Source organism: Erinaceus europaeus, chromosome 21 (assembly GCF_950295315.1).
Source record: "Erinaceus europaeus chromosome 21, mEriEur2.1, whole genome shotgun sequence".
Classification (NCBI taxonomy): Eukaryota; Metazoa; Chordata; class Mammalia; order Eulipotyphla; family Erinaceidae; genus Erinaceus; species Erinaceus europaeus.
In genome coordinates, this window is record NC_080182.1 from 40,368,445 (window position 1) to 40,387,933 (window position 19,489).

Here is a 19,489-nt window from a genome sequence, read left to right on the forward strand (position 1 = left end):
ATATATTTAGGTAAACTCATGCTGTTTAGATTTAATTTTTAATGGTAGTAGCTCAGTACTTTTCTAACTTTTATTTATTTGATGGAGCCAGAAAAATGAGAGGGGGGTCGGAGAGACCCCTGCAACACTGCTTCACCACTAGCAAAGCCTCCCCTAGCGGGGGGGGGGGGGGGCCGGGGCTAGAAATGTGCTCCAAGTCAGTGCTCGGATTAATTGGTCTCTCCTGACAGCAGACTGAGCGCTCTGGCAGCTGAAGTAGTGCTCTAGGGTGTCTCTTTCTCTAGTCTTTTCTTGAGAAGAAAAAGCCCTGCTATTTCCCTTTCTTCCCATTGTGTGTGGAGTTTCATAATGGTTTACAAGATCATAAAACTACAGAGGTACAGTGCTTTACCACCTGTGCCCACCACCAAAGTTCTCACAAACTCTTAGAGACTATAGTTTAATGATTTCTATTTTTTAAGATTGATTTTATTTACCACACTTGAGAGTTTCACATAAAGAAAGGCAGCTAAGGCACCACTCCAATATACACACCAACTGGGGGCTTTAGACATGCAGGGCCAGCGCTCCGCCACTTACACTAAACTACTTCCCCAGCCCACCCTCCTTCCCTCTTTCCTTTTGAAAAAAGATGGATTTATCAGCATAAGGGCTCTGGGGGACAGTCAGCAGGCATCCTTCTGGCACATGTGCTGCAGCTCGCGCTTGTAGGTCTGAGAATCTAGCCAAAGCGCCGCCTCCCATGTCATTCTGGTTTATTTCTTAGATGGTTTCTTTTTTTCCTAAACGTGCCAGAAGCACAAAGGCATTTTTCTCAGTCATTTAACCAGCTGCACTGCTCGTGCTTATGATAGTGATAGGGGTGGGGATTTTGAATTTGGGGTCCTTGGTGCCTCAGGCACAAAAGTATGCTGTACTGTGCCTGTTCTCAGACCCTCGGATGTTGACTGAGAGCCTGGTCAAATTAACAAAAGTATGTTTGCCCTTTTCTGACTGTGTTTTCTGTAGAGTTTATAACTCAGATCTGTCCGTGCCTAACCTCCACTAGCTACTCAGTTGCTATCCCAAATTTGCTTCGAGAGCAGTTTTCCTCAGAGGTTTCTTTCTATTCTAGATGTTGGGGTTTTCTGTTAGTGCCTCTTCTCAACTTGGCAACAGCTTGCCTGGTAGCCTCATTGGTAATCTAGAGAGAGCTGTTGATTTTTCAGTTCAGCCTTTTGCTTGTTGGGAGGATAAAATAACAGTTTCTAAACTTTTTTCCCCTTTCTACATAACAAAAGTACTATTTAAAACTTATTTGATGGGGGGAGGGCTGGGCGGTAGCACAGTGGCTTAAGTGCATATGGCATGAAGCGCAAGGACTGGTTAAAGAATCCTGGTTGGAGCCCCTGGCTCTCCACCTGCAGGAGGTCACTTCACAAGCGGTGAAGCAGGTCTGCAGGTGTCTGTCTCTCTCCCTCTCAGTCTCCCCCTCCTCTCTTGATTTCTCTCTGTCCTATCCAGCAACAATGACAGCAATAATAATAACAACGGTAAACAACAAGGGCAACAGAAAGGGAGAAAATGGTCTCCAGGAGCGGTGGATTTGTAATGCAGGCACCGAGTCCCAGCAATAACCCTGGAGACCAAAAAAAAAAAAACTATTTAATGAACTATTTGTTTTCCGTACATGAAAATGCCTTTGACCTTTTCTCTCTCTCTCTTTTTTTTTTAATTTTATTTTTGAGAGAGATGCAGAGAAAGAGAGAGAAACAACAGAGCACTGCTCAGCTCAGGTTTATGGTGGTGCGGGGGATTGAACCTGGGACTTAGGAGCCTCAGGCTTGAGAGTCTATTTGCGTACCATTATGCTGTCTCCCCTGCCCTGCCTTTGACCTTTTCATCTGACATCTGTGGTATTGGTGAAATCAAACCTGGGGCCTCAGACTTGCAGGATTTGTGCTGTACTCCTGAGATATCTCTGTGATAATCTCTGTTGATATGTGTGGGGAGCCTTTGTCAGATACAGTTAATGTATAACCAGTTTCCCTTTTCTCCCTCTTGTGTGTGTGCTCGCGCGCCAGATTTCCAGATTTAGTAGTTAATACTTCCTTGTTAAGTAAATCTGATCTGGTGAGTAAATTTTTTAAAGATATTTATTTATTCCCTTTTGTTGCCCTTGTTGTTTTATTGTTGTGGCTATTACTGTTGTTATTATTGATGTCGTTTTTGTTGGATAGGACAGAGAGAAATGGAGAGGGGAAGGGAAGACGGGGAGAGAAAGACAGACACCTGCAGACCTGCTTCACCGCCTGTGAAGCGACTCCCCTGCAGGTGGGGAGCCGGGAGCTCGAACTGGGATCTTTATGCGGGTGCTTGCACCACTTGTGCTTAACCCACTGCATTACCGCCCAACTCCCTGGTGAGTAAATTTTATACAGGTTGTGTTCTTGTGGGATAACCACAGGATCCTGGTTTTATCATTTGTAGGGTATTCAGATTGTGGCTCTAGCTTATTCCTAATCAAATCTCTTAAGTATAATTTACTAAAAAGGATTTGTTTGTATATTTCTACTTAAGTATTCAGCCAGTATTAGCTGATTCATACGTGCTTAGCTGCATAGAAATTCAGCTGGTTTAAGGGCACGTGGCGCAAAGTGATCCCGGTTCGAGCCCACAGCTCCCCACCTGCAGGGGGGTCACTTCACAGCTGGTAAAGCAAGTCTGCAGGTGTCTGTCTTTCTCTACCACTTTCTGTCGTCCCCTCCCCTCTCCTATTTCTCTCTGTCCTATTCAGCGATGACATCAATAAAAACAACAATATTAACTAAAACAGCAATAAACAAGGGCAACAAAAGGGAAATAATTATAAAAAAATTTTTTAAAAAAGAATTTCAGCTGGTGACTTGTAACTGGCTTATATCCTAGTTAGTGTATTATTTTATTAGAGCTGGGTTTCCTTTAAGAGTAACTGTAAAGCTAAAATAGTTATTAACAAGCAAAAAACGGCTTAATTTGGGGTTATTTTTTAACTTTATTTTGATAAAACAGAGAAATAAAGGTGGGGGAGATAGAGAGGGGGAAAAGACAGGACCACCTGCAGCCCTGCTTTACCGCTTTTGAAGCTTTCCCCCTGCAGGTGAGGACCTGGGGCTTGAACCTAGGTCCTTGTGCTCTGTCATATATATACTTTACCAGGTGGGCCACCACTTGGCCCCAAGGTTATTTCTGAAGAAGGAAGGAAGGAACGATCTTTTCCATGGACAGTGTTGGAGAAATACTCATGATTGGTTTTTATTGTAGTGCCAGGGATCAAACCTTTAGTGCTCAATACCTTTACTGCTGAGCCACCCCCCTGGCTTCTGGGTTGTTGTGTGAGAAAGAGTTTCACAGGAGACAGAAAGAAGCTTAAGCACTTCAGCAGTGCATGCAGTATACCAGGGATCCTGCTGGGAACCTCGGCCATGTGAGTCCCAACACTATCAGTTGGGCCATTTCCCCAGCTGCTCTGATTTTTATTCTTTGCCTTGTTTGCTTCATGCAGAACTCCTCCCTACATTGCAGTTCATTTGGCAAGAATTACCTTGAGACGTTCTGAGCAAATTTTGCTGTAGCAGATACTCATAGTATGGCACTTATAATTTCATTATAAGTGTTTCCTTACCCCCGCCCCTAACAAATATAATCTACTTTCTGTCTTTATGAACATCACTATTCTAGGAACTTCATAAGAGGAATTATAAAATATTTGTTTTATTTTATAGCTGATTTCACTTATAATATTCTCAAGTTTTATTGAGCATATAACATGTTGAAAATTCCTTTTAAGTGCAGAATATCTCATCTGTGTATAAACCACATTTTGCTTACCAGCTTGTCAGTTGTTGGACTCCTAGGTTTCTTCTGCCTTTGGGATATTCTGAATGATGTTATTATGAACATAGGTGTGTAAATACCTATTCAAGTTCCATACTTTCAGTTCTTTTTGTTATAAGTCCAGAAGTGTAGCTGCCGAATCAGATGTTAATTCTGTCTGATGTTTTTGGCCCATTTAGACTGTTAATTTTGGTTTGGTTGCTGAATTAAAGAATTTTTTTTTTCTGGGTAACAGTTTATCAAGATAACTGGTTTTTTTTTTTCCCTTTTGTTGTCATTGTTGTGGTTATTGATGTCGCTGTTATTGGATAGGAGAGAGAGAAGTGGAGAGATGGGGAAGACGGAGAGCAGGTACACCTGCAGACCTGCTTCACCACCTGTGAAGCGACTCCCCTGCAGGTGGGGAGCCGGGGGCTCGAACCGGGGGATCTTTACCCCAGTCCTTGCGCTTTGCGCCACTTGTGCTTAACCTGCTGCGCTGCTGCCCGACTCCCCAGATACTGAGTTTTAAGAATGAATTCTACATTTTCTAAGATGGATGTATTTTGAAAATTGTCATCTTTTTGACATTAAGTATTTATTAACCCGTTGCTAGATTTTCCCAGTATTACCTGTTTTGGTTTAGACACCATATGTACGGTTGTCCTGTCTGTCCTTGTTTTAGAAACACCTTTCTTTTCCATGTTATGTTAATTAAAATGTAGCTTCTCTGTGTGATCTACTTTCTTGCCATAATCTATATGGTACTGCCCCTAAACACAGCAATTCTAATGAGAAATTAAAATGGCCTCAGTTGTGTTCTTTTTTTTTTTTTTAATATTTATTCCCTTTTGTTGTCCTTGTTTTTTTACTGTAGTTATTGTTGTCGTTGTTGGATAGGACAGAGAGACATGGAGAGAGGAGGGGAGGACAGAGGAGGAAAGACAGACACCTGCAGACCTGCTTCACCACCTGTGAATCGACCCCCCTGCAGGTGGGGAGCCGGGGGGCTGCGCTACCGCCTGACTCCCTCTGTTCTTCTGTTTTTTTGGTCTGTTGTCAGTTCCATGCCATCCAGTTGTTCTTATCTGTATTACTTTAGCAGCTAAAGCCTGTGATCATCTGTGTGAGAGAAAAATCCTAACAAGCCAATTTCTACCTTCAACTGATTATTTTAATATCTGACTCTTGACACTAGTCAGTCAGTTCCAGTTGCTAAATTGAAAAAGTCTTCTGAGCAGATAGTATTGATTTGCTCTTCTGCTCCCTTACACCATGTGTTGGAGACTCCATGAGGTATTAAGTTAGCAGGTGTCAGCATTTTCATGGCTTTGTCATGGGCTAACAAAATTATTTTCAAGAACGTTAGATAACATCCCCAGTATTGCTTGAATTTGCCGCCTCCTTCATTCTACAGAGGAGATAAAAACTGTTTTTGGGAGTCGGACGGTAGCGCCGCCGGTTAAGCACAGGTGGCACAAAGCGCAAGGACCCTCGTAAGGATCCCAGTTTGAGCCCCCAGCTCCCCACCTGCAGGGGAGTAGCTTCACAGGCAGTGAAGCAGGTCTGCAGGTGTCTTGCTCTCCCCCTCTCTGTCTTCCCCTCCTCTCCATTTCTTTGTCCTGCCCAACAACAACGACATCAATAACAACAATAAAACAAAGGCAACAAAAGGAAATATATTTTTTTAAAGAAAACTTTTTGCCATGAGTGATTTTGTTGATTACTAATAGTATTGTTTGCTGATTTACTTTTCACATTATCTTTGATGCTTTTGAGATTTTTACTATGAAAAATACTAGTCTTGGGGGCCAGGCAGTAGCGCGGCACAAGTTTACATGGAGAGGGACCAGCATTAAGAATCCAGATTCAATATGGCCAGGTGGTGGCGCACCTGGTTGAGCACACATGTTACAGTGCGCAAGGACCCAGGTTCGAGCCCCTGGCCCCCACCTGCAGGGGGAAAGCTTCACAAGTGGTGAAGCAGGGCTGCAGGGGTCTCTCTGTCTCTATCACCCACCCCCTTCCCTCTCAATTTCTGTCTCTATCCAGCAAATAAAGTTTAAAAACAAAAGAAGAATAATCTGGGTTCTGTGGCACCCCCCCCCCCCGTGTCCCACACCTCCCCCTCTCCCCAGTTTCTCTCTGTCCTATCCAACAGCAGCAGCAGTAACAAGGGCAACAAAATGGGGGTGGGAGAGAAAAGGCTGCTAGGAGCAGTGGATTCCTAGTGCAGACACCAGACCCCAGCGATAACCCTGGAGGCAAAAAGAAACTAGTCTTAACATTCACTGTAGAAATTTTCTTAAATGAATTCCCTCGTGCTTTGGCCTTACAGTATATGTATTGTAAATGTAATCAAAGTAATTATCTTCTTCATATTTGATAAGTTAAAGGTTGTTTTGATTTTTAATCTTTGTCTAATTTATGTAAAATCAGTTTATTTGCAGGATGTCTTAAGCTTTTTTTTTTCCTGAGTGAAGTTTTTGATTAATGCTATTACGTACGTATTTCCCTCTTGTATTGCAGTCTTCCTTATTTTTAAATCTCCAGTGTTTGTAGACTTTAGCTTTACCACTCCAGCTCTTCTCAGTCTGTGGTCAGTGTTTGTAGGGACTGAGTAACTCAGAGGAAGCCTGTGAGCTAGCCAGCACCTGCTTCTCAACACAGCTTTGTTTTCTCTGCTTGTTGCATACACTCTGACTCTCGAGGTGATAATAGCTGTTTCTTTGTGAAATGTGGGCCCGAAAAGAAAACCAACTGCTAGTACTAGTGATGTTAGTGAAGAGAAAATGAAGAGGCCTAAGAAAATGATGGTTCGTAGCCAGAAAAATAAATTAAAATGGATAAATTAAAGTGGCTTTGCAAATTCAGGTAAGTTTGTGGTGGTTAATATGCTACGGTATTGGTGTAGTTTGAGGTCCAGAATTTATTTTTATAGCTTTACAAGTGATTCACATTTTTAGAAACACTGAATTTGTCACCTATATACTTCAGCTGAAATTTATGGGAGGTGTTAAATACTGTAGTAGTGTTTTATTCTTTTTTGAATTTGTGGTTATTAATAGGTTATGAGGTTGTAAGACTATAGGATATAGTCCCACACCACACCCCCCACTAAAGCTCTGTGTCCCCTCGCCCCCACCTCCCACAGATTACCACCAGTAGTCGTTTTTGAAAACTTGACAACTCAGAAATCATGACCACGGTGCATTATATTTGGTTAAAGTTATGATGTACTTTTTTATGTTTCCCTATGCAAAAATGTGCCAAAACTTTTCTGGCAACCCAATACAATGCCTATAACATTTGGTTGCCTTATTTAGAGACCCCCCCCCAATTAAATTCTGCTTATCATACCACATAAACACGAGTGCCGTTGTCCAGTATAGGAGGTTTTGAGGGCATTTCATTTGAAGGTTGTGATTTATTAACAGGAATGTAGACTTTTATAAAAACCTTTTGTTCTTATTGGGGAACTGTATTCATATGTATCTTCACATCACTTTTATGGGATTCTTTTAGCAGGCCTTTTGAACATCAAAATAAATTACAGCCTGTCCATATTAGATGTTATGCGTAAATAGTAGGTTATAGTCATTCCTTGTGGGACCTCTAGTCTAGAAAAACAGATGTGGGACGGGGAGCCAGCATAATGGTTCTACAAAAAGACTTTCATGCCTAAGGCTCTAATGTCTCAGCTTCAGTTCCTAGCACCATCATAAATAAGCCAGAGCTGAGCAGTGCTCTGGTCTCCCATTCTATATCTCTCGTTAAAATAAATAAATGAATGAAATATATATATATATTTAAACCAGCTGTTACAAACCGGTCCTTATAAAAAGTGTAAGTCACTGCTGTATATCAGGAAGTCTGGTGGCACAGCAGCAGGAGCTGAATACAGTGGGATAAAGGAAAGTAAGAGCTGAGGGAACGGCTTTTGTTGGTCTGATTGGGATCGTTCTTTTTTTTTTTTTCTTTTTAAAGGAGAGAAAGTTTATTATTTTCCCTTTTGTTGCCCTTGTTTTATTGTTGCTATAGTTATTGTTGTTGGACAGGACAGAGACAAATGGAGGAGGAGAAGACAGAGAGGAGGAGAGAAAGACAGACACCTGCAGACCTGCTTCACCGCCTGTGAAGCTACTCCCCTGCAGGTGGGGACCTGGGGGCTCGAACCGGGATCCTTATGCCGGCCCTTGGCGCTTTGCGCCACCTGCGCTTAACCTGCTGCGCTACCGCCCGGCTCCCTGGGATCGTTCTTCTTACAGAGTATCACTATAGACCTAGTCGTTGCCAGTCTGTTACTGTAAGCCATGTAAAACTTTAGCTGTTCCAGCTAATTGTAAAAAGTTTACTAATTGCATTGTTTTAACTGATAAATTTGGTGGGTTTGTCTTGCCTTTTTCAAATCTTTCCAACTTATTGCTTTTACTACTATCAAGGTGTCTAAAAGTATCTAAACAGTAATAGTAATAACAGACCTTGTTTTGTTTTGTTTATAAATTTAGAAAAACTGAAAAGAATGTTGATTTCAGACCTGATGTAGCAGAGACTTGTTAAATTTTAAAGGAGATTTCTATGTAGATTAAGAAGGGATACTGGGAGTCTGGCTGTAGCATAGGGGCTTAAGCGCAGGTGGTACAAAGCACAAGAACCAGGATAAGGATCCCCGTTCGAGCCCCGGGTCCCCACCTGCAGGGGAGTCGCTTCGCAAGCAGTGAAGCAGGTCTGCAGGTGTCGGTATCTTTCTCTCCCCCTCTCTTGTCTTCCCCTCCTCTCTCCATTTCTCTCTGTCCTATCCAACAATGATGTCGTCATTGTTGGATAGGACAACAATAAGCAAGGGCATCAAAAGGGAATAAATAAATAATGGATACTGACTGAAATGCCACTTTACAGTTTATTTAAACATATTTTTCTGGTTTGGGCTTTAATAGAGTAGTAACTTCATATTTCTGAAAGAAATCTACTTGATTATGGACTGTTCTTTGTTGAAGTGTCTTTTCCCGTATTTATTTGACATCTTTTAATTCATTTAATATTTTTTAAAAGAAAATTGGTGACCCTTTTGATATCTTTGACTTGGAAATAGAACTGTTTCTTTAAGACAGTATAGTTGGTGGTTATTTTCCCTGAATCTAAAGTTGATTTATATAAATGTAAATGAATCGCTTTACTCTTTGTCTAAAACAGGAAAACCAAGTCAAAATGCAAATTTTAATATACTTTTTTCAAATTGCATTGAACTACACTTGAAAAGACTTAATTTGTGTTGTTTTTCTTTTTTTCTTACTGAAAATGAGTACTGTCTTAAAATTCTGAAGTTTTTACAATTATGTTTTAGGGAACCGGGCAGTAGTGTAGCAGGTTAAGCACAGGCGGTGCAAAGTGCGTAAGGATCCCGGTTCGAGCCCCCAGCTCCCCACCTGCAGGGGAGTCTCTTCACAGGTGGTGAAGCAGGTCTGCAGGTGTCTGTCTTTCTCTCCTCCTCTCTGTCTTCCCCTCCTCTCTTCATTTTTCTCCATTTCTCTGTCCTATCCAACAACAACAATAATAACTATAACAATAAAACAAGGGCAACAAAAGGGAATAAATAAATAAATATTTTTTAAAAGATGAAATAAAATTGTGTTTTATTCTATAAACATTTCACAAATAAATAACCATACTAGTAGCATTCTTACTATTCTTTGCCATAAATAAGAATTTCAGAAAACAGGTATTTCAGCTAATTTTGTATGCTAAGACAAATTTAAGTGAAAGTATTACTAAACTATGACTAGGCACATGTGAGCATTGACAGATACTTAATAGAATCTAGCTCACCATAAATACATCCCCAATTATGACATCTACAAAATTGACAGGATTAAAATAGCATGAAAAGTTTTATATCTAGTATGAGATAGAATTTCTAATTAGACTTTACTTAATTCACATTTAATATTAACTGTGATTCTTATGAGGTAGTGGTATCCCAAGGAAAAACTACTGTAATAGGTAGTTCAGGTGAATGAATTTTAATTCCCTTACTTTAGAAAAATTTTTAACTTAATTTGGGAGAATATATTGTATAATGCATCTGGAGCTAAGAGCAAAGGAGAAGGAAGAGTGTACTTATGAATGGTAGAGCAGTGGAGAGCAGAGTACCAAAGCTAATGAAGAGGACAGAGAGAGAGGGTATTGACTGCAAAGAATGTGTGTACGTCTTATACACAGGGGCCTTTGTTGAAGCTAACTGCACTTAGACACTTACTCTGATAGTGAATTTTTAAAGTTCAGTTCACTTGACTGATTATAGTCTACCTTTAGTCTTATCCTCACCTCAAATTAAATTCTGCTTATACCACATGAACAATAGCACTGTCTTATAGATCACTTATTTTTCATAAATGCTGATTCTGGTATTCTTCCTGATATTTTCTGGCAAAACTAAAACACTTGCATTTATACTCTTTTTTCATATTGTTCTTTTTAAGCAAATTTAGAAAAGTGATAGTGGAAATTCAAGGTTTGACTCAAACCTTTTTTTAAAAGAATATTATCAAGTCATACTTTATTGCTAGAATTAAAATCTGAGAAAAGAACAAATAAAAAATACAAGTCTAAACTAGATCTGTGGTGAGGAATAGAAGAGCTAGGTGTAGACAGTGACTATTTCAGGTGTCATAATATTTAGTAGAATAGCAAATAAAAAATGTTAAGTGCAGATGGGATGAAACTAAATCCCAAGAACAAGGGCAACAAAAGGGAATATTAAAAAAAAAACATTTTCCTACATTGTTAAAGTTTGTTATTCTATCAAATACATTTTTACAGTTTTACAAATCAATACAAAATAATTTAGGACTAAAAGAAAAAACACGTAGTTTCCTTTTTTGTTGTGCTCATTCCTGAGTTCAATTACTATCTATGACAACAGATGTTTTCAGAAAGGGGAAAACAAGTAGACACAAGAAGAATGAAAGTAAGGAGTGGAGCTGATAACATGGCAGTTAGTTACAGGTAGGCAGTTTTTCTGGCTGTTTTTAAAAACATACCAAATGCATACCAATGTAGTCTCTGCTTAAAGTAACTTACAGGAATTAATCAGTGGGTGCCTGCAAAGCCATCACACTTTTCCTGTATACTGTGTTTTTTCCGATAATACATACCTTGAAGAAGTAGGTATAGTTAATAAATTAGGCACAGTAAAGTGTGGATGTGGTCTCTCCCCTTTCTGAAAACATCTGTTGTCATAGATAGTAATTGAACTCAGGAATGAGCACAACAAAAAAGGAAACTACGTGTTTTTTCTTTTAGTCCTAAATTATTTTGTATTGATTTGTAAAACTGTAAAAATGTATTTGATAGAATAACAAACTTTAACAATGTAGGAAAATGTTTTTTTTTTAATATTCCCTTTTGTTGCCCTTGTTTTATTATTGTAGTTGTTGATGTCGTCGTTGTTGGATAGGACAGAGAGACACCTGCAAACCTGCTTCACCACCTGTGAAGCGACTCCCCTACAGGTGGGGAGCCGGGGCTCGAACTGGATCCTTACACCGTCCTTGCGCTTTTGCACCACCTGCGCTTAACCCACTGCACTACTGCTGACTCTGAGAAAATGGTTTTTTGGTGTTTTTTTTTTTTTTTTACAGAAAACCTATGTATGTAGTTTTGAAACAGATCTTCGAAATAAGCCACTATTTGCTGTGGTTATGCAGCATTTCAGGCTTTCAGGTGTCTTCTTTGTATTGTGAAAATACTGAGAGGGAAATAAGAGACTTATTTCGTGAATTTTCTTCTTTCAGCTGCATTTCTTACCCAAACTGTGTGTCTTGATGACACAACAGTCAAGTTTGAAATATGGGATACAGCTGGTCAAGAACGCTACCACAGCCTGGCGCCAATGTACTACCGAGGAGCACAGGCAGCCATAGTTGTGTACGACATCACCAATGAGGTAAGTAGGGACGGAATCTCCCATGGAACTACTTTTGGTATTTATTTTTTATATTCAAAATTTTGATTAAGATTTTATAAACATATGTGAGTTAGAAAGACTTATTGAGGGGGGTTGGGCTGTAGTGCAGCGGGTTAAGCACACATGGCGCAAAATTCGACGGCCGGCATAGGGATCCAGGTTGGAGCCCCCGGCTCCCCACCTGCAGGAGGGAGAAGTAAAATGAGGGCTGGGGAGATAAGTTAATGACTGCAGATTTATTTTTTAATGGCTTTTTATATCTGATCTCCCAAGGACGCAGGTTCAATCCCTAGCATCACCATCAGCCAGAACTGAGTGATGCTCTGGTTAAGTAAGTAAGTAAGATAAAAATCTTAGAAACCAGTAATGCTATGATTGATTTATTTTTTAAAACGGTGCACTACCCACCCCTGGGCTATGGTGGTGCTTGGGATTGAACCTGGAGCATTTGGTGCTCAGGCATGAAAGGCACTGTACTATCTCTCCAGCTTGAGAAAAAATGGTTTTTCTGAACTATGACGCTAGGAATTGTTGCTTCGGGCATGAAATTCTTGTTGTGCTGCTTTCTCCCCCTTCTTACTATGAAGTCTTTTTTTTGTTTTGTTCTTTCCCCAGATCAAAGCTTTGAAGACTTAACTAAGCTTAACTAAACTGCTTGCTCATGTACCAAATAGCTGTTTTCTTTGTTTTCTAGGAGTCCTTTGCCAGAGCCAAAAACTGGGTTAAGGAGCTTCAGAGGCAAGCCAGTCCTAACATCGTAATAGCTTTATCAGGAAACAAAGCTGACCTTGCAAATAAAAGAGCTGTCGATTTCCAGGTTTGTTGGCGTCTGCATTCACACTTTATTACAGTTAAAATTTTAAAACCATGCAAATAATAGAAAATATCTTTATTTTGGTTTATTTTAATAAATGTTTAAATGTGTACTATATAATAACATTCTCTGACATGCCTGAATATTTTAATGTATTTATATAACTATTATGGGCATTGATTGAAAGATTTTTTTTTTTAAATTACAATTTTTGGATGCAGACAGTGACAGTCAGAAATTTGAGAGGGTAAGGGAGATAGTAAAGGAGAGAGAAAAGTCACCTGAAACACTGCTTCACCACTTGCAAAGCTTTCCCTCTCCAGGTGGGAACCAGGGGCTCAAACCTGGGTCCTTTTGCACTCAGCCAGGTGCCACCACCCAGCCCCTGAAAGATTTTTTAACCTAAACACTTGACAAAGGAATTGTTGACAGTGTAGACATTCCTACAGTGAAAGGCAACTTCCTCCTGTCCTAGTCCCTACACCCCCACATGTGTGCACATCCATATGCACCTATACTCTTGGCAGCTGTTGAAGGGACCTTCAGTAATGGGGGCTCCAGAATCCATGTACATATCTCCTAAGAGAACAGCTTGTGGCTGCTCATGTACAAGAGAGTGCTGTCAATTTATTTATGAGAAAGATAGGAGAGGGAGACGGGGAGAGAGAGAGAGAGAGAGAGAGAGACGGACGGAACCAAACAGTCTGGTACATGTACTGCTGGGGATTGAACTTAGGACCTTGTGTTTGAGAGTCCAATGCTTTATCTACTGCGCCATCACCCAGACCACCCCATTCACATTTTCTTCAATTTTTCTTTTTCGATGATGGCAGTAGGTGGAGAAATTAAGACTGTTAGTCAGTATAGACTGGTAGATAGAGTGCTTGAATTATATCCATTGTGACCCAGCTATCTAACAGTTCAAATGACCCTTTTTTTTTTTTTTTTTTTAACATTTTACTTATTTAGTAATGAGAAAAATAGGAGGAGAGAGAAGGAACCAGACATCACTCTGGTACGTGTACTGCCAGGGATTGAACTCGGAACCTCATGCTTGAGAGTCCAATGCTTTATCCACTGCGCCACCTCCCAAACCACCAAATGAACCTTTTTAACCATCAAATAGAAAGCATAATTGGGAGAGTCCGGCAGTAGCGCAGCGAGTTAGGTGCACAAGGACCAGCCTAAGGATCCCAGTTCGAGCCCCCGGCTCTCCACCTGAAGGGGAGTCGCTTCACAGGCAGTGAAGCAGGTCTGCAGGTGTCTTTCACTCCCCCTCTCTGTCTTCCCCTCCTCTCCATTTCTCTCTGTCCTATCCAACAACAACATCAATTACAACAGTAAAACAAGGGCAGTGAAAAGGGAGTAAATAAATATTTTTAAAAAAAATTTTTTTTTTAATGGGTAATTGGGTGGCACAGTGGTAAAGCTTTGGACTCTCAAGCATGAGGTCCTGAGTTTGATTCCCAGCAGCACATGTGCCAGAGTGATGTCTGGTTCTTTCTCCTCCTGTCTTTCTCATAAATAAATAAAAAAAGGATAATTGGTTGCTCTTCATATAGCTGTGAGGATCAAAGACAACAATGCGTATAAAGTGTGGCAGAAATAACACAGCAGTGGGAGTCAGGCAGTAGCACAGCGGGTTAAGCGCAGGTGGCACAAAGCTCGAGGACCGGCATAAGAATCCGGGTTCGAGCCCCTGGTTCCCCACCTGCAGGGGAGTCCCTTCACAGGCGGTGAAGCAGGTCTGCAGGTGTCTTTCTCTCTCCCTCTCTGTCTTCATTCTAATTATGTTTCTTTTCTCTCTCCATTTCTCTCTGTCCTAGCCAACAACAACATCAATAATAACTACAACAATAAAACAACATGGGCAACAAAAGAATAAATATTTTTTAAAAAAAGAAAAATTTTAAAAAAGAAATAATAGAGCAGTAATAATTTTCAAAGGAATGGCTCATGTGATTAAAAAATACAGTATTGTGGCCCGGGAGGTGGCACAGTGGATAAAGTGTTGGACTTTCAAGCTATGAGGTCCCGAGTTCAAACCCTGGCAGCATATGTACCAGAGCGATGTCTGGTTCTTTTTCTCTCACCTCCTGTCCCTCTCATTAATAAATAAATAAAATATTTTTTTAAAAATAGTGTTGATTATAGAAGTCATTCAGAATTAAACATGAGGGTACCACTTAGTGGTTGGAGCAGTATAGGTGTTTGGTTTCCCTTTGTCTTCATTGTGAAAGTAGAAGTAAAAATTGCCATAGAGATCACAAACAGTTTTGTGCTGGAATAATTACCCTCACATGCACCCTACCCCCAAGTTTGTCATTTGAAAGCAGATTTAGCATGAGACTAGGCTGATCAGGATTTAAATAGGACAAGTTAACGTACTCTTTACAGAGCTCTTAACCTTTGTCTTACTTTTAACTAATAATAATTGCTGGTTAAACACTTGTTGATTTTACGTAGTCAAGCTGGAGTGGTAAGAGGGAAGCCTTTTTCCCTCTAGACCCAAAATTAATCAGGTATAGCATGTGCAAAAGGTATTATATCATTTTTTTTTCTACAAACAGGAAGCACAGTCCTATGCAGATGACAACAGTTTATTATTCATGGAGACATCAGCTAAAACATCAATGAATGTAAATGAAATATTCATGGCAATAGGTAAGGTTGACTTTTTTTTTTTTTTTTAATCTTTATTGGATAGACACAGCCAGAAATTGAGAGGGAAGGGTGTGATAGAGAGGGAGAGAGAGAGAGACCTGCAGCCCTGCTTCACCACTCATGGAACTTTCCCCCTGCAGGTGGGGACCAGGGACTCCCACCTGGGTCCCTGCGCACTGTAACATGTGCGCTCAACCAGGTGCGTTCCCACCTGGCCCCCAAGATTGACCTTTTTTTAATGGTATAAGCAAAACAGTCACACTGGAGCATATTTGATTTGACTGTCATAAAATGTTCCGTATTTTTTTTTTTCTTCCACACATTATGGGGGTTAATGGTTTGTTTACAAAACAGTTGTTGACAGCATAGGTACAAATTCTCATCTCCCCTAGGTGTCTTCCCCCAAACCCGCTCCTTTTTCAAAAATTGTCATACCTTAGGACACCAGACACCCTATCCCATCCCTCTTCCTCCTTCTCCAGTGTCCTTGCTCTGGTATAATACCTGTATTTTCTTTTTTAAAAAAGATCATACGAGGGCTGGGGAGATAGCATAATAAATGGTTATCCAAAAGACTTTCATGCCTGATCCTCTGAGTTCCCTGGTTCAGTCCTTCCCCCTCACCCCATATAATCTTTCTAGATCCCTTCTACCAAGCATTTCTTTTTTTTATTTTGTTTTGTTTCCTTTATTAGGGGAATTAATGTTTTACAGTCGACAGTAAATACAATCGTTTGTACATACATAACATTTCCCAGTTTTCCACATAACAATTCACCCCCCACTAGGTCCTCTGCCATCATGTTACAGGACCTGAACCCTCACTCCCCCCACCCCCAAAGAGTCTTGCTTTGGTGCCATATACCATACCAAACATTTCTTTTACACTGATAAATTTGAAAGATTATTACCCTGATGACTCAGGGAATTGCTCCAAATATGGCAGCAAAACTTTTTTTTAACAACAGAACCTTACTTCTAGGAAGTCAGATTAAAAATTTTTTTTTAATATTTCCTTTTTATTGCCCTTGTTTTTATCGTTGTAGTTATTATTGTTGAAGTTGGGTAGGACAGAAATGGAGAGAGGAGGGGAAGACGAGGGGGAGAGAAAGACAGACACCTGTAGACCTGCTTCACCGCTTGTGAAACAATTGCCCTGCAGGTGGGGAGCCTGCAGGGAAACGTACACTGGTCCTTGTGCTTTCCATCACCTGTGCTTAACCCACTGCGCTACTGCCTGACTCAATTTTTTTTTTTTTTAATATTTATAGATTAAAATTTTTAACCATGGTCTGGGAGGTGGTGCAGTGGATAAAGCATCAGACTCTCAAGCATGAGGTCCTGAGTTCAATCTCTGGCAGCACATGTACCAGAGTGATGTCTGGTGGCTCTTTCTCTCTCCTCCTATGTTTCTCATTAATAAATAAAATTTTTTTAAAAATTTTAACCACAAGAGAGTAAACTGGTGGTTGTTTGAAAAGTGCCATCTGGGGGAGGGGGGTAAAAATGATGTTTGTGTCATCATCCTGTATAATTAGATGGTGTGGTAGAAGGTAAATTGTGCTGCAGTGGTAATGATGCTATTTCCTGGCTTATTACTCCAGGGTCTCGAGAGAATGTGTTACATGCACATCTTTATTAACCTCAATTTTATTTTATTTCTTCATTACCACCAAAGTTGTTATCACTGGAACTCAGTGCCTGCATGAGGAACCCAAAGCTCCTGGTAGCTGCCCCCTCCACCCCTTTTTTTCCATTTGATAGGATAGAAATAAAGAGGGGAGGCAGATGGAGGAGGAGAGACAGCTGCAGCACTGCTTCACTGCTCCACAGGTGGGGCGGAGGCTCCAGCCCAGGCCCTTGCCCATTGTGCCATGTGAGCTCAGTTGGTTGCACCACTGCCTGGCCCCCAAACAAATTTATTTTTTACTGAGAGAGAACTGGTACGTGGGATTCTAGAGATAGAACTTGGGAACCTCATGCTTGAGAGGCCAGCACTTTGTTCATGGTGCCACTTCTCAGCCCTCTGATTTTTTTTTTTTTTTTCTGAGAAAGGAGGAGGGAGAAAGAACCCAGAACATCACTCTAGCAAATACATAATTTGTTTATTATTGGATAGAGACACATTGAGAGGGTGGGGTGATAAGGAAAGAAACAGACACCTGCAACCCTGCTTCACCATTTGTAAAGTTTTCCTCCTGCAAGTAGGAGACAAGGGCTTGAACCTGGGTCCTAACCCACTGTAGTGTGTACGCTTAACCAGGTGTGCCACCGCCTAGCCACCCCTCCTTTTTTTTTAAAGTATCATAAGTATAAATGATTGTGAAAGGAAGTATAATTTGGGCAGGGATAAGTAGCATAATGGTTATGCAAAGAGACTCTAATCTGAAGCTCCAGAGTCCCTGGTTCAGTCTCCCACCACCATAAAAACCAGAGCTTGGACAGTGCTGTGATGGGGGTGGGGGGAGTATAATTTTTCTAGTACTGCTAAAGAAATTCATCCTAATGAATGTGTAGGTGTTGTGTTAAATTTTAATTGTGTCTTTAGTGGCCCTTATTTTACTCATCTTTAGTTATCTGAACTCTGAGGACAGTGACCCATGGTTTAGTATTTAATAGCTACTCAAGAATTTGAAGTTCCCATACCTATGGACATCTAATCTTTGACAAAGGTCCCAGACTATTAAATGGGGAAAGGTGTTGGACAGTTGCACTGAAACTTGCTGAAAAATAAATCTGAGCAAATATTTCACCCAACACAACAGTAAATTCCAAATGGATCAAGAACTTGGATATTAGACCCAGAAAACTATCAAATATTTAGAGGAAAATATTGGCAGAACTCTTCTGTCTAAATTTTAAAGGCATCTTCAATGAAACGAATCCAGTTACAAAGAAAACTAAATAAAAAATAAACCAATGGGACTACATCAAACTAAAAAGCTTCTGCACAGCAAAAGAAACCACCACCCGAAGAAACTTCTCATAGAATGGGAGATCTTTTCATACCATACATCACATAAGGGGCTAATAATCAAAATATATAGAGGTGACCAAACTCAGCAACAAGAAAACAAATGACCCCATCCAAAAATGGGGAAGGATATGAACAGAATATTCACCACAGAAGAAATCCAAAAAGCCAACAAACATGAAAAAATGTTTCAGGTCACTGATTGTCAGAGAAATGCAAATAAAGACAACAATGAGATACCACTTTTCTCCTGTGAGAATGTCATACATCAGAAAAGGTAATAACAAATGCTGGAGAGGTTGTGGGGACAAAAGAACCCTCGTACACTGTTGGTGGGAATGTCAACTGGTCCAACTCCTATGGAGAACAGTCTGGAGAACTTAGAAAGCTAGAAGTGGGCCTACCCTCTGACCCTACAATTCCTCTCCTGGGAATACATTCTAAGGAACCAAACACACCCATCCAAAAAGATCTGTGTATGCCTATATACATAGTAGTACAATTTGTAATAGCCAAAACCTGGAAGCAACTCAGGTGTCCAACAACAGATGAGTGACTAAGACAGTTGTGATCTGTATATACAATGGAATACTACTCAGCTGTTAAAAAGGGTTAATTCAATTTATTCACCCCATCTTGGATGGAACTTGAAGAAATCATGTTAAGTGAGATAAGAAACAAAAGGATGAATAGAGGATGATCTCACTCATAGAAGTTTAAAAACAAGATCAAAAGGGAAAACACTAAGCAGAACTTGGACTGGAGTTGGTGTATTGCACCAAGTAAAAGACTCTGGGGTAAGAAGAAGGGTTCAGGTCCTGGATCATGGTGGCAGAGGATGACCTAGTGAGGGTTGAATTGTTATGTGTAAAACTGGGAAATGTTATGCATGTACAAACTATTGCATTTTACTGTCATAAAGAAATTTTAAATTTTTTTTGAAGTTAAAAAAATGAGCCATGCTGGGGAATTGTGCAGATGCAGTCACATCCACCATGTTGTCCCCTCAGGCTAGTGCCAGTTCCCGTGAGAGTTGGGACATTCTCAGAGGGCCTGTTCAGCCATATTGTCCCCTCAGGCTGTTGACAGTTCCCGCAAGAGTTAATACGATATTGATATTCTCGAAGTGCCTTTCCCAACCAATCCTGTCCCGGCTCATCACTTCCAGTTTTTGCCCTATAAAGCCCTTCTTATTCCACCTCTCGCTCTCTTGCCCGCTTTTCACCTCAGTGATTAG

The 19,489-nt window shown here is 40.5% G+C and overlaps 1 protein-coding gene across 1 annotated transcript in view; it reads left to right on the forward strand.

The window, feature by feature from the left end:
- The window catches only part of RAB5A (RAB5A, member RAS oncogene family), a 36,209-nt gene that overhangs the window by 15,051 nt on the left and 1,669 nt on the right, over window positions 1-19,489 (forward strand). The window contains exons 2-4 of the mRNA XM_007529678.3: window positions 11,628-11,779; window positions 12,495-12,617; window positions 15,185-15,278. Coding sequence (XP_007529740.1) covers window positions 11,628-11,779; window positions 12,495-12,617; window positions 15,185-15,278 — 369 coding nt within the window. The remainder of the gene's footprint in view (window positions 1-11,627; window positions 11,780-12,494; window positions 12,618-15,184; window positions 15,279-19,489) is intronic.